Raw genomic sequence first — 15,499 nt, forward strand, 5'->3', positions numbered from 1 at the left:
ATCTCAGTAATGGTGGGGTTGTTTAAATTGGTGCTTTCTTGACAATAAATAAATAAATAAATAAATAAATAAAATAATCAGGGGATTTTCTACTGAGTTAGTATACCTTATCTGCTCCAAAGCCTTTTTTTTGTGTGTGTGTTAGTGTTTTTTGGGTTGTTTGGGTTTTTGTGGTTGTACTGAATTAAAGTATTTGTAATGTAATCTAGCGAGGAGTTTGAATAATTTTGGACAACTGTATATTTGAGTCCACACTCATAATGTTGACCTTGTGTGGATCAGAAGAAATTCAAACTTGTGCATCTAATTTAAAAACAAAAGCACAGAAGCTGTTCATTATTTAATCATTCCACCAAAAATGAGTTACTAAACCATTACAATGAATAAATGTATGGTCATTATGAGGGTATGAAAACTTCTGACCGGAACTGCATATTCACAAAGTCATACAAAATCCAAGAAGAGGAAACTCAACTTGGTATAATCAAATCCCTTAAATCTAATTTGTCTCGATCAATACTAATAGTCCTGTAAATAAATCATTTATGTAATCATACTGGGTAATCTATAATTTTGACAAATAATGTATCATTTTATAATAATATAATTTTCTCGTAAAGCTGGCTCAGAGCGGCTCGCTAGTAACCAGCAGGCTATAGTATTCAGCTTTGACGCGCTCTCATCTCATGACTAATGGATGTTGGGGTTCACGCGCTTCCCCGGCGCGCGCTCCCGCGCCGCTGTGGGATCGATCAGACAGCTGCAGGAGTCCACGGACGCCCACTGTCCACGGCGGACAGACAGACCGCGGTGTCGCTCATCCCGGCGGACGCACGCGGACTCGGCCAGCGGCACTTTCTATCGCCTGCGGCGTTCAGTGCAGCGCGGCCGCCAGAGGAGCCCAGCAGCAGGTAGAGAGGATCCCTGGACGCGATCAGGGGTTTGTTTCTCTCTATAAACGGGGACATGGTGGTTTACCGTGTTTTATAGGGACAGAGTTGCTTTACTGAAAGCTGCAGCCCTCAGTTGCTTAGGCAAATCATAGAAGTGGTCGCATGATGGTGCCAGGCTCACTACACATTATTTAGGATCTGCTGGCTGTTATAATTGGCTATTCTAATTAATTTCACTGGTTAGAGTTGAAGTTCTCGCTTTGGTTTGTTTCAAAATGTCTGTAACTTAAAGTGCTGCAGCGTTCATCCAACAGTGGTTACATGTAAGGAATTGCTTATAGATGTATGAAGGCCTTTCGTCTGCACGTTTAGACTGTCGCAGGAGATTATTTAACTGCATATGATAAAAGTTTCTGTCTTCTGTTTTAGTCATTTATAATCAATAATTACAGCCCATGAAAAGCTGCTTAACACTTGCAGAGGATTTATATCACCCAGCACTGCATGCGCTAACAGCAAGTCGTTGTCATGTTGCCAGACCCACCACAGCACTCAGAGGATTGGGTTTCACTTCTGCAAAAATCAATATGAAAAAGGGTTGACCGAGCAGTGAGGCTAATCTTTTTAATCAGAAGCCACGGAGGGGGTGATAATCCCCACGGCTTTTTTTTTTTTTTCACCCTGGTCAGTCCGGTCAGTTACATAAGACTGATGATGTGATGACACAAAGACACCCTCACACATACAGGACGCTGTGGTTCAGCGCCAGCGGTGGGTCCGGATGAACACGACTGAATATTTGATACCGGCAATTCATCAATGTTGCCCAGGTCTTCAAGGAGATCTTTGTGAGTGGAAACGAGACTTGTGAGACAGGCACTGGCCTCGCTGTATATCCGAGCGTCTGCAGACTTCTATTTATTTTGGATACGACTGCGTGACTTCTCGTGTCAGAGTGTTTTAACCGTGCTGGATGTCGAGCAATCATGAGCCTTTTCATTACCTATCTAAGTCTTTATTAGGCTACGACAAAAATGTTGTGGGTATCACATGAATCGCAAACAACGGATGTGGCCGAAGACTGAGACAGCTTTTTATTACTAGAAATAAAAAGTTTTCAACATTGGATTCTGCGGTGTTACTGAACCAAACTGGATACAGCATCCATTTTCCTTTCCTTTGTAGAGATAGAAAATGGACATTCTGCCTTGGTAGGCAACTTTAAGAGATGCAATTGGATTGTTTTCGGGGTTAAATGTTTAGTCTAAAAAAAAAAGCAACTAATATATAAAATGACTCAGAATTATTTTGTAAGTCAGTCTGTCGGTGGTATTTGGAGACTGATTTCTGATGAACCATCCGTGTGACCCGAGCGCTGCGGCTCCATTCCTGCAGCCAGCTGTTACCGTCTGTCTGCCTGTGTGGCAGCGCCTCCTCTGCTTCAGGTCTCCTCCTCTGCTGTGTGGGCAAGGTTATAAATAAGAGTCTGGAGGCTTTTTTTTTTTTTTTTTTGCGTGTGTGTTTTGTTTAACCAGCTGCCGGAGAGGTTTGTTTGCCTCCACCGAGTGCAGGTGTACTCTGTGGCCTCTAGATGATGTTCTCGAGCTTGTTCGGCCCGATCCGGCGCCCGCCACCTGGCTTTTACCCTCTAGAGTGTTTTTATCCTGTTTGCTTTGGATCAGTGTCACCTGTTTCCTGTATTTTATCACACTGGGACTATATATGGTACCTCAAGATAGTAAAAAAAAAAAAAAACTGAAAGTGTGGCATGCATTTGCAATATGCCTATTTTACTTTAATACCATTAAGTGCAACCTGGTGCATTCAGTTTAGAAGTTTACTTATTAGTAAAGAAGGACCACTTGTGTGTAATTTAATGTCAGGATCAATTCAGCTGTTCTTTGAAGACCTCAGAGGTTTGTTGGAGAACATCAATGAACAAATAACATCATGAAGACCAAGGAGCACAGCAGAAAGGTCAGAGAGAAAGTTGTGGAAAAGGTTTAAGATAAGTTAGCTCATAAACTGTAATGACTTCAGTGGCAGAATACAAATTCAGTGCTTTTCAAATTTGCATTTGTGAAAAAAATAAGTGATAACCATCTATCATGTTTCTTCCATTATCTTCCACATTGTGTTGGTCAATTAACTAAAATCCCCAAAAAATACATTGAATTGTGTATTTGTAACATATAGAATGGTGAAACTTTCAAGAGGTATGAATAGTTTTGAAAGAAACTAAAGGATTCTTTGGCTTTTCTTTTTTTCAAAATACCTTTAAGTGCAGCACAAACATGGTTTAGGATGAAGTTGGTGAGACTCTTTGGAGACTCTGTGAGCAGATGAACTCACAGCTCTGTAAACAGTTTGCGTTACTCAGATGCCATGGATCTAAATGACAACCATGGCAGAAAGAAATTTTGGTAAGAGTGAGAGTGTTTCCTTTAACTGTGAGCCATGTTTCTGAAAAGAAACTGAGCATAGAGAAAAGGTTTAGTAACTCATATTTTGGGGGTTTTGTGCTTTGAGCCGTTTGGAAAAATTATACCCTTTGGATGTTTCTTGGTGAGCGTGTCTGGGTCTGGACAGGAATGAATGTGGGAGGTTTTCCAGCTTGGACTGCCAGTTCTCAGATTATTTGTTAATTTCTGCCCCATGTGGCGGTATCGGCTGGTGCTTTTTATGTGTAAAGCTTCCTAAACGGAACAATAAGTAATAATGACACCTAGTGGTTAAAATGGAAACAACACAACACAATGCCTTTCACGGAGACCCGCCATTTACTCAACGGTCCGTTTTTGCTGTGAAACTCCACAGAAGTTTTACTTACACCAGATAGGTATATGCTGTTTTATTCTGTTCTAGTTCTAGTCCGCTTCTCTTACTGGCTTCCATGTTTGTAGGCTGCTGCTCTTTTGCCTAGATAAAATACCAAATGCTGTGCTCTGTTTTGGGAACCCTGGGAACTCTCATATGATTGGCTCAGGAACCAGGAAGTAAACACGGGCTACACTCTGAACCAAAGTAGTTCTGGACCGTACCTCTAAGTTTGAAAGGAGAAAAACTGGATTAATACATTGTTGATGGAGAGGACTGATTGTTTATAGGGAATGTTACTTCCATCCCAAATTACAAATGAGAATGATTTAAGTTGATTTTACAGTAAATATCTTACGTATTGCTCCTTTAAATATGTAAACATCATCTTCTTTATTTACACCTAAAATATGGAACAAATCCTCATGGAAATATGTTGTTTCGTTCATCCAGTTGAATGACGGAGAATGATGATGGCTTCCACTTTAAAAACAAAATAAAATAAAAATTTTGGGGGAGGGGATCTAGCAGTAAACATTTGCCTTTAAATTATGGTGCCTATTTTCTCCTACTGATTTCAGTGTGTTTGATGTCACAGATTGAAACTCTCACAAATCAAAATCATGTATTAATGAATAATTGAACACTGTATAATAATTGCCAAATATGAGCAGAAAATATATAAAAGTTTCCACTGTGGTTTTCATGCTTGACTCAATTTAAGGTTGTCTTAGTAAAGGAAAAGCTTTTGACATGTATTTCTTTGTGTTTTCGCAGTGGATAAAAATGCATCATAAACTATGAACCCTAAACTGCTGGTTCATTGACCAAGAACTCTGGCCGGTTGTGTCTTGACATTTAGAGTCAGGTTTGCATGTGAATTCGTCCTTTCAGCCTCTGATCAAAGTAGGGAAGGTCGTCAGAGTGAGTCACAAAACAAGCTTCATAATAATACTTTGAAAGCACAGCAGAAGTGTGTCAGCTGAGGTAGTAGTATATCTCAAAGCTCTCTGAAATATAAACTCATTTGACCTCATTTTAAGACTTACCAGATTTACAGTATATCTATTTCCCTTTTTCAATTCAGATCAACGCTTGTCTTTAACTCACTAAACTGCTTGGCTAGTTTGGTCGCCCATGCCATGAGTGTTACGCATCTGTGTCAAATTCAAACAAACACACAAAAACCTCCATGAACCACATGTTTAAAAAAAAAAGTTGAGTCAGCTTCACAGACTATTGTCAAAGACCTAAACAGCTCATGTTGATTGATGGCATTGACTGGTGAGCAGCAGGGTCAGCTCCAGAGGAGGCCCGTCGGGAGCCACAGTCACTTAGAAGTCTAAAATAGGCACACCACCTTCCCTCCCCATTGGGGTAGTCTGTCTGTGTTTGCCTAGGGCTTACACAATATGCAATACACACACTACACAATATATAATACACACACACAATATATATATATATATATATATATATATATATATATATATATATATATATATATACACATATATATATATATATATATATATATATATATATATATATATATATATACATATAATGTGTAAAAAACAGGAAGTAGAGGTCGCAAGCTAGCATGGACAACATATCTGAGAAAACTGGAGAGCAGCTTTTTAGAAATATGTTGCTATTGTGCAAGTTGTAATTGTTCTGTCATGTCAACTAGTACTGTCGATGTCACTTTGCTGTCTGGAGACGTACCTGTGGTTACTTCCAGCCATGTTTAGCGCGTTATGTGAACATCCCATGGAGGACGGTGAGAGCAGAAACAGCTGATCACCCATGTGGGGTAAATGCTCATTACATCAGAACTTATTTGGAAAATGTGTTTCCATCTCCTGTTTAGCACATTACAGTAACTCTTATTTTGTTTTTAAAAAGCCAAAAACCACCTCACGTCAGCGTAAAAACATTTTTACAAAATTGAGGAAATCATTTCAATTTTGCCTTTTCCGTCAACCTTTGCTAGTGCAAAACTTCAAAAAATACATTTAAAATGTTGATGGAAATGAAGTTGGAGTGTAATTAATTCACACTGTTCTTCACTTTGTGAATTGGAATACTGAAATAAGTCATTTTTAAAATAATATTCTAAATTATAGAAAAGGGCTGTATATGTTTGAATAATTGACCTGTTGAAAGATTCTTCTATCCTAGCCATTCATTTCTGAAGCTCCACCCAAGAATAAAGGAGGACTGAATACAAATGCATTCTGAATTTCATAAACAAATATCTTCTTCATTGTCTTTTTAGCTCACGGTTACCTTGTGTGTGTAGTTTCTCTTGCTCTATCACACAAATCTCAATGAAATACAGTTAGGGTTGTGGCTGTAATATGACCGAATGTGAAAAAGTTAAAGGGGTATGAATACTTTTGCAAGGCAAAGCGAATTTGTGGAAGTATTCTGCAATCTGCATCATATAATATGAATTTTCTCCTAACTGTATGTAACCCAGTGAGTGCTGACTAATCCAGCACCATAAAATCTGTCAGGGGTTTCTTTAAAGAATCCCAATAAAAACGGAAGACACGGAAGTCATTTAATTCCTAAGAAGATTTAGTGTCCAAAGATAATCTCACTGGAGGGTGAAAAAGTATGTTTTATTATCAATTTTGCTCCACTGTAGTTGGATGGTGTAGATACGGGACTGTCTCGAGGGTTTTATTTAAAAAGGTGAACAAACCCCCACATAGCCAGTTGCTTATAAAGCTGTCAGTTAAATGAACTTTTGACCCTCTCTTGCTCATTGAAGAAAATGCATCTCCAGCTATGCTAACTGCTCCACAGAATGGTAATGAGGTGTTAGGCGCCCAAGCTGGAGCTTGAGGCAAGACGTGGTCCAAGTGCTAAAGATACTGGAGATAAAAATAGAAGGCCAAAGCTGGAGGTGCGTTAGTTGGCTGTGATTGGTGGCTTCAAAATACTCCATTCTGTTACAGCTATTGAAGGAAAGTGCATCCACGCATGGATTTTTGCACAACTTTTTTATATTATGCACTGAATATGTTCACCTTATTGAACTTGTTTTATTTTCTGTTTTCATCTGTTGTGTAGCTGTTGATATTGCACAGACCTCCTAACTGAGCACAAAGGGAATGAGTTTTGGGGAAAAAGTGCAAATGCAAACTAAATTCAATCTGCAAAAAGTTTCAAATCTGCATGCTGAAAGATTTTGGTTCTGTCCCTTTACCTCCTTTCAGTCCGTGGGCCAGAATCTGTAGGACGTCTCCTTAAGAAGTTTCGTACGAACTGTCAGGGGGCAACTTTCTTCCACTTGGATAAGTTGCTACACATAGCAGTGATCTCAAAACACCAATGTTGCAAGTGAAAACGTGAGAACATTGGTGTTTTGAGATCACTGCTATGTGTAGCAACTTATCCAAGTGCAAGAAAGTTGCCCCCTGACAGTTCATACGAAAAGTCATCGTACAGATTCTGGCCCACGGCCGATTTGCCTTTCAATGATGCCTATTCTTCTGTCAGAATGTGATCTGTGAAACACAATTTGGAAAAAAAAAAAAGCAATTCAAAAAACTCAATCTGAAAAAGAGAAATATAAATTAAAAAAATATAAAAAAAATACATTTGAAAATATAAAATATGTCAAAAAAGATTAAAATAAAATTATAAAAAATAAAAATCTGAAAATAATCTTATTTATTTTTTAAACAAAATCTTAGAAAACACCAAAGTAATTCTCAAAACCTTTTTTTTATTTAAAAGTTTTGCAAAGTTTAATTTCTGGATTGCATTTTTTTTTGTCAAATTTGCATTTGCAAAATGTTTTCTTTGCTTGCAACACAGTAATAAGAGCCTCTTTAGTTTCTTACTTTCCTTTTTTTTTTCTATCCCTAATGTGTCTTTTCTGTAATAGTGGGAAGTGTAGACACCTTATTTTAGTCATCTGACCTGCAGTGTGCAGCAACAGGAGGGGGAGAAGCAGAGCTACTCTACCTTATCCTCCAAACAGCTGGAACATTTTCTAGTCACTTTCTTTAGCTTCTTGTTGGAAGGACATTAAAGTGCAAGAACAGTTTGTAGGAACACATCGGCGGTTTTCAAACCATGGCTTATTAAACCCCCTCAACACATCCTGATCCAACTAACCTCTAATGTAAAATAATACTAATGTTAATGTTGGGATTGATGCCAAAACCAAGCTCCATTTCTTCCTTCTTTACAAATGTTGTGATGCTAGCAGAGGCTCGGTAGGCAGTGACTTGAATCTTCTTTTATTTCCTGAGTTGATGTTTCTCCTCATCTTTCAAAGTAGATACTAGAATTGACATGTGGGTGCACTCAAAGTTATTGCATCTTACACGCTTTCTGACTGTCCTCTGCTCAATGAGCATACAAACAGACAACATTTAAAGCAAAAATAAGTATTTAAATCATGAATAAGTCCTCCCTGGAGGACAAAAATATCTGTTTTTAAGCAGAAGGACATCCTCCATGAGATACAAATTAGAGAGTTTATTTTTGCATATCCAATCATTCTCTTAAATAGTAAATCATTTGGGAAAATATGTATCATTAACCTTGTTCAGACAAACCAACAACTAACTCTAAGGATTTATTTTTTTCAATTTGGGGCATTTTCAACAGATTCAGGGTAAAGGACAGCTTTTTTAATTAGTTGCAATCAGCAGAATTGACTCCAGATGTCCTCTAATTCCCCGTCGTCTTTCCATTCTCAGCCTATACCTGCTCATTTGTTCTCTGGGTCACTACCAGCTGGTGCCTATATCCAGCGGTCAGTGGTACAGAGGCAGGGTACACCTGGACTGGTCTTAAGTCTGTCGCAAAATAACTCGGCACTCAATTACTCATATCTACAAGCCTTTTGCAGAAACCTGTTAATCTACCATGCAATTTTTTTTAAGACTGTGGGTGATCTAGAGGGAAAAAATGCACATTGCAGGAAAAACATGCAACCTCCAGATACATTCCTGCAGACTTTAAACTCCAGACTTTCTTGCTGTAGGGCTACACCCATGAAGCCCCATCCCTCACCGTGCTTCTTCTTTAAATATTTCTGATCAGACAAAGCAGGCTTGCAGGCTTTGTGCAGATTATATTTCATAGTGAATTTCGGGATTAATGTTATGCGTGGGGGATGAATTGTTTATGAAAGGGATTCTGCAAGACAGAGAGAAAGACCAAGAGATAAGGACAAGGACGACAAGGCCCTGTCTGCAACCGGATGAATCAACAGCTTCCCTCCTCTGGCTAGGACGCGCTGGCTCTGCTCAAGCCTAACACCACGGACATGCTGTCACGCATGAACAATTTTTTTCTGTCCCTCGTCCCCCCTCCCCTCTTTCCTCCCTGAGTCTTTCTCTTTCCCTTTGTGACTTTTTCACATTGGCCTCGTTAACCAGCAGATTCACTGCATTAGCAGAGCCTGAAGGAGGACCAGGGTGGACCATAACAACAAGCTCTTCCAGTATATGACAGGGCGAACCAGGCAGCTTTGATTCACAAGTTTTTCCTTCGGCTTGTCCAAAGATAAAATTGAGCCCAAGACCCCACAGGTCTCAGACGAGCCAGTTGTTTTCTGACGTGGTAAAAGTCAGCTGATGTATTTTGTTTTTTTCTTCATTTATACAGACACTGGGTTTCAGGATCAGTTTACAAAGCTACTGAGTGACCAGCAGAGGAAACTAAAGGCGGGTGTTTTTAAATACTCCTGGTTATATTTTCCAGAGGTTAGGTATCTTAATGTCTGTCTGCCTCAAATAAATTACAGCTAAACTTTCAGTTTTTACATATTTGTTTCATCAACAGGCAGAAAAAAAGATAAACGCGTTGTTGGCAGCATCATGCTGTAGGTTGCTTTTCTTCTGCGTGGACAAGGAAGCTGTTAATGGGAAGGTAGATGTAGCTGGAAAAACAACAACAGTTTGAGATGTGAGTCTGGTTCAGCTTCCAGCTGAGCAACAATCCTGAAAATGTGTTAGCATGACCCAGAAAAAGCAAAGCACCTGGAAATTGACAGAAGGTTTCCATCCAGTAGCTTGAGCTGTTTTGCAAAGAATTAGCAACAATTTCAGTCTGATCAAAGCACAGGACTTTCAGCTGTGATTGCAGCACAAGGTGGCTTTTACAAAGTACATATTTATGTTTCTGTCTCCAAATAATTTTTCAAAACTGTTGGCATGAGATGCCAATAAACTGCAATGAAGCTTTTGGTTTCAACATTAAAGTAATGCTTCTCCTGCAGAAGAACTGAAAATAGATGTGAAATTGTTATTTTCCTTTCTGGCTGTTTGCTGCTTGTTTCAGGTGATAGTTTTATGGTTTGCCTTTCTGGCTGTTAACAGAATCACTCCAAAATATCTGAAATTTTTATCACTGTAGGGACATGACCCAACATAGAAGTCATTAACTATTGATGTTACTCTGGATCTAGTAGTATCCACGGTTTATTCAGCCTCAGCAGTTATTCAGCCGTACCAAAACCTAATGCTTTATATACAAAACAAAGTGTTGCTTTACATGTTAAAATATGCATGAATTGAAAGATATTTCACATTTTGTCTTGACGCAATCTCAAATTGTAAAGTGTTGTGGTGGGATTTTATGTGACTGACCAACACATTGGGTATGAAGAAGATGGGAAAAAGAGATCTTGCTTTCAACACTCATCAATGAGAAGAAAATGAAAAATGTTGAGCTCCCTTTACTCTGATACCCATAAATATAATCAAAGGCAAACAGGAAACTTCAGAAGTCTCCTATTTAGTAAATCGAGTCCACTTGTGTGTAATGGGGCCATAGTGCAGGACAACAGCGCTCTGAGGGAATGGTTTAGATCAAAGCATATTCATGTTTTAGAAAAATTCCCCAGTGAAGTCAACTGAGAATCTGTTGTTTTTGCTTGAAAATCGACGTTCGCAGTCGCTCTCCATTCAATCTTACCCAGTGTGATCTGGTTTGCAAAGGCAGAACGGGCAAAAATCGCAATCTCTAGATGCTTTCTAGGATTTTTATTTTGGAAATAGATTTTAAAATTCCACCATCTTATTTTTTTATTTCACAAAAATTCACAACTTTGTTTTGTTCGATCACATAATATCCCAATAAATGACATTTGAAGGACGTAATTGGTGCATGGTAAATGTGAAAAAGTTCCGGTCTAGGGGTGTAAATAGTTTAGCCAGGGGCGCCGTATGTGTAGACGGTATGCTTCCTTCTTACTTTCTTTCTTTCTGTCTCCCCCTCTCTCCTCATGTTTGGTCTCACTCCCTCTCAGGCAAACATAGCAGAGAGCACTTGAGGGGCTGTGAGAAGGAAACAACAACCACAGAGAGACAGAAAAACAGAAAGCAGAGCGTATTCAGTGAATCAGAGCACCCAGGAGAGGGAGGAGGAGGGGGTGGCATAGGGAGCGAGGGGACACACAGAGTCCTTGTGGACCGGCTGAAGACTTGACGATTGCTCATCAGCCTGCTGTGACTCAGCCTTGAACGCGTGTCCGAGCAGAATGGATTTCATTTGGGTTCAGCCGCCTCTGAGCTCGAGCGGCAGCAGCTCTGTGGAGGATTGTCACTCCTTTTGGATTATAGCTGAGAAAGCTGCTGGTGTGATGGACGGGGAAGTCGGCGAGCAGAAAGGAAGATGGTAATGTTGATGTTTCACTCTGAGGTGTAGTGACTAAATAATTAATTAATTATTAATAGCAAAAAAAAAAACAACTTTCATGCTTTTCCTATTTCATTTGCAGGTTTATTAATTTTAATTCAGCTTATATAATGATACAGCTATTAAGTCCTGACTTTCTTTTAGATTTTTTTAAGCGTGTTTTTATTTGCATTTGACTTCACTGCTGATACATCTGAGTTTCCCCACAGTGGGACCAGAAAAGATATTTTGTATTCTATCTTTTAGATACTAATAAACAGCAACATTCTTCAGCTAAAATAAAAGCAGTTATTGATCATTTATTTCTTCATCAAAATATTATATTTGAGATAAACGAAGGGACGAGGAGAGCTATAATGCAAGGATATAACAAAGTCGATCGTTTCTCTTGTCCCCGGACAGTTTATGGCACACACACACACACACACACACACACACACACACACACACACACACACACAGCATGTTTTTTCATGTCTGAAATCCCTGACAGACGTTGTTTAGCATCAGGAAGGGGACAATCCAACAACACACCTGTGTAAATCAGTACCAGAGAGAGAGATTTGTTTAGTATGTCCTGACAAGAAGCTCTTTATGCTGTAACACCCGTGTACTCTGACCACATACAGCATTTCTGCCATAGCTAACACTGCTGCTGCTGCTGCTGCTGCTGCTGCTGCTGCTCTGGCCAATTCTGACTCAAGGTGAAGCTCTCAGGTTACTGAGCATTAAGCCAGGTTTTACAATCCATCCACTGTGCTGCATGTCCATCCTTCCTGCTCCTGGCATGTAAGATGTGACTCACGCAAGAACAAGCACAAGGCGTTTTTCGTTAGCATCAAAATGATTATAAGCATGGCCGTCTGAAAATGTGGGCTTAGGTTCTAAGCCTGAAAGTATTGCTTAGTTAGACTGTTGTCTATTTCAGCTCTATATCCTGATGAGAAAAATACTAAATGAACGACTTTTCCCATTTGTCGTCACACCAGCGTTGATGGCAGAGAGGGTGCGCCTCGTTTGTGCATAAAGCTGAATTTGTTTGCCACTGGCGGGCTGTTAGGGTGTTACGAAGGGAGCTGAATTTTAAATTACCCGCCCAGCTCTCCCGTGGGTTTGACTTGGCAGGAGCCATTGTGAGTTTTCCCACCCTGTTTCCTGTGTATTCGCCGTGTCGTTGAAACCAGGAGTCCATTAACCCGACTGTTGCTGTTTTCTGAGTGACCTCAATGTTTGGGCGTTTGCTCCCACGTCGACCAGGTCCTACAAAGCATCTCTTTTCTCTCAGTAGAAAGACGTCTTGTCATATACGAGTGATTCAGTGGAAAATGCACCAAAAGTCTGATCCAGACCTACAGACCATCACCTCCCCTTCACCTGGGAGCAACCGTTGCAGCCGTACCACCGTAAACCTGAATGTGTTTTATAGCGGTTTTGTGTTATGATGGGAATATGTTTTTGGTGGGAGGTTTTTTTACAGGTGAAAATCAAAAAAAATGTGGTGTAAGTTTGCAGACAACTCCAATGTCTCAATGGCATCTTTCACTGTGATTACAGCCATAAAACGTTGATTTGCCACACTGTTGCCAGCATTACAATAAAAGTAAAAGGTAGAGAAAGTTATAAACTATGACAAACAAGAGATAGAAACAGGGAAGACAATCTGTGATTAATAAATAAATGTCATAGAATCATCACTATTAAGAGTAAAATGTAAGATAGAAATGAGCTGCACATATAAATCCTAAGCAGGTGGTTATAGTAGTATGATATATTTTATTGCACTTATAAGCATTGGGGTTTGTGTGCATATTTGGGGCATGCTGTGCGTTTAGGATTATTACAGTATGTTTAAATTTAAATTGAATTTGGTCTGTGGAAATATGGCTTCAGCAGCTTTAAACAGCTATGAAGTGAATTTTTTTTGTCCGTTCTTGTTTGCATAATAGCTCAAGCTCAGTCAGGTTGGATGAAAACATCAGTTTTCAGTCTTGCCTCTGAGTCGCTGTTGGATTTAGGTCTGGACTTTGAATCGGCTGTTCTAACACACAAACGTTGTCGTTCCAGGATTCAGTTTCTGACGCGTATTTGTCCAGGGACAACACATGGCCTGTAGTACAAAATAACTGTGATCTTTAACCTAGACCTTCTAGCTACCATGATGCTGTCACCACCGTGTGTAACAATAGGGTAGTGTGTTCAGGGTGGTGTGCAGGGTTAGTTTTCTGCCTAGCTTAGCGTTTTGCATGGATCCTCAGGGTTGTACCCCCCACCTGGGGACTTTTCATGGCTTTTTTTCAACAATGGTTGTTATTTTTACCTCTCTTCGACAAGAGCCAGATTTAAGGTGTGTTTAACGAGATATGGATCCAGCCCCTCCAGCCTTACCCTCTGCCTTATGGCTGCTTATCTGATTAATGCTCTTCTTGCCCAGCCTCTCACTTTAGGTGTCTTGCTAGGTTTGAGATTGGGACATTTTCTTTCCATTTTTTTTGGATGATCTCTACTGAGCTGTATGAGGTGTTCATATATTGTTTTGCAATCTAACCCATTGTACGTCCCCAAGACGTCATCCCTGACATGTGTGCTGTGTTCCTTCCCCCATGATGATGTTTGTTCTCTAATGTTCCTCTAACAACCCTCTGAAATTATCCAATCAAACGACTCCTGGAGGCAACCCACTGGAGTGGTCACAGGATTTCACTTTGAGCTATCATAGCAAAGGGGCCTGAATACAAATGGACACCATGCTTTTCAGATTTTATTTGTGAAAAAAAATATGAAAACCGTGTATTATTTTCTTCCAGTTGTCAATTATGTGTGACATTTTTTGGACTATCACATAAAAGACCAGTAAAATACATGACAAAATGTGAAAAGGGTTTAAGGTGTGTTAAAACACCTTGAACACACACACGCAAAAAAAAAAAAAAAAAAAAAAACAGAAATGAAAGGCTTCTAAATGATGAATAATATTTTTAGCCGTCGGTACAAATCCGTGTTTTGACGTTTGCTTCAATCGACGCGTGTGTTTTTGCCAGTTTGTCTCGTATCTAAGTGGACCCTTTCAGTTGTTTGTCATGAAATCTGTAGGTTAGAGTTACATTGAGCACAGCTGAGGCCTAATTACAGATGAGGCGAGCGTGTCGGTGAAAGCTAAGCTACACTTTCGTATAATAACACATCTCTCACATGTACACAGAGCAGATACGTCAGCCCTGCTCATGCCGATTTTAACCAAGTGCTCGACGGCTCGGCTCATTCAGAATCCCCTCGCGTGGTTTTTAATGACATAAATTCACCCCCTGACTACCATTTTACAGCCATTTTCAAATCGCTCTGCTGATCAAGGCCGTCATGATTGGTGTTTGTGTCCCGTGAGCTCCGTCTTCCTTATCCCAGAGAAGCTGCTAAATATACTGTCTGGCCGTCCCGGAGCCTCTGTGGTTTTGTCCAGAGGATTTATGGCTTACACCAGTGTAATTTGGCTTGAGCCTCCGATGAGGTGACACCAGGTGTGTTGAGGCACAGCGGGATGATACATGTTTTTTGACTATTTTTGTTACTGTTTAATCCAAAGATATATAGATTTTAGACTAAAGGGTTCAGTATTTTATCAACTAGGTCTATTCATTCAAAATAAAAACTGGAATTAGGTTCTGCTGATTCGTTTCAAATAGAACACCATCCAAAATGTGCAAAAAAAAAGGGCTCCAAAAAGCTGTTTAAAGAAAGTTAAATACGATATCATGTGTTTTCATCTTTTATTCCAGCTGTGATTGTTTTGTAAGCCAACACCCAAACATCAGGCAAACTAAAAATGATAAGCTTCCAAGGAAACGGTCATCAATAGGGAGATTTATACTAATTTGTACACATTCTGGAAAACTTAAGGATACACGAGGGATAAAGGATTTATGGATTTAAATGGATTTGAAAAAGAAACACATATATTGAAGGTAACTATCATAAATAATAGAGCAACTCACAGATGATGATGGTCTAGTAAAATTAATGTAATTTCCTCAAACTAAAAATGCGAATGTTTTTAAAAATCCGCTTCGTGTTTGTGTTGAATGCTATCTTATTTGTTCACTCCTTTTTGGGTGGTAGCTAAT

General features: G+C 39.5%; 1 protein-coding gene across 1 annotated transcript in view; it reads left to right on the forward strand.

Annotated features, from left to right (window-relative positions):
• Positions 1 to 686: 686 nt before the first annotated feature.
• Positions 687 to 15,499, forward strand: part of LOC105936417 — a 49,360-nt gene continuing 34,547 nt past the window's right edge. The window contains exon 1 of the mRNA XM_036144046.1: positions 687 to 911. Coding sequence (XP_035999939.1) covers positions 687 to 911 — 225 coding nt within the window. The remainder of the gene's footprint in view (positions 912 to 15,499) is intronic.

Source organism: Fundulus heteroclitus, chromosome 1, assembly GCF_011125445.2.
Source record: "Fundulus heteroclitus isolate FHET01 chromosome 1, MU-UCD_Fhet_4.1, whole genome shotgun sequence".
Taxonomy (NCBI): domain Eukaryota; kingdom Metazoa; phylum Chordata; class Actinopteri; order Cyprinodontiformes; family Fundulidae; genus Fundulus; species Fundulus heteroclitus.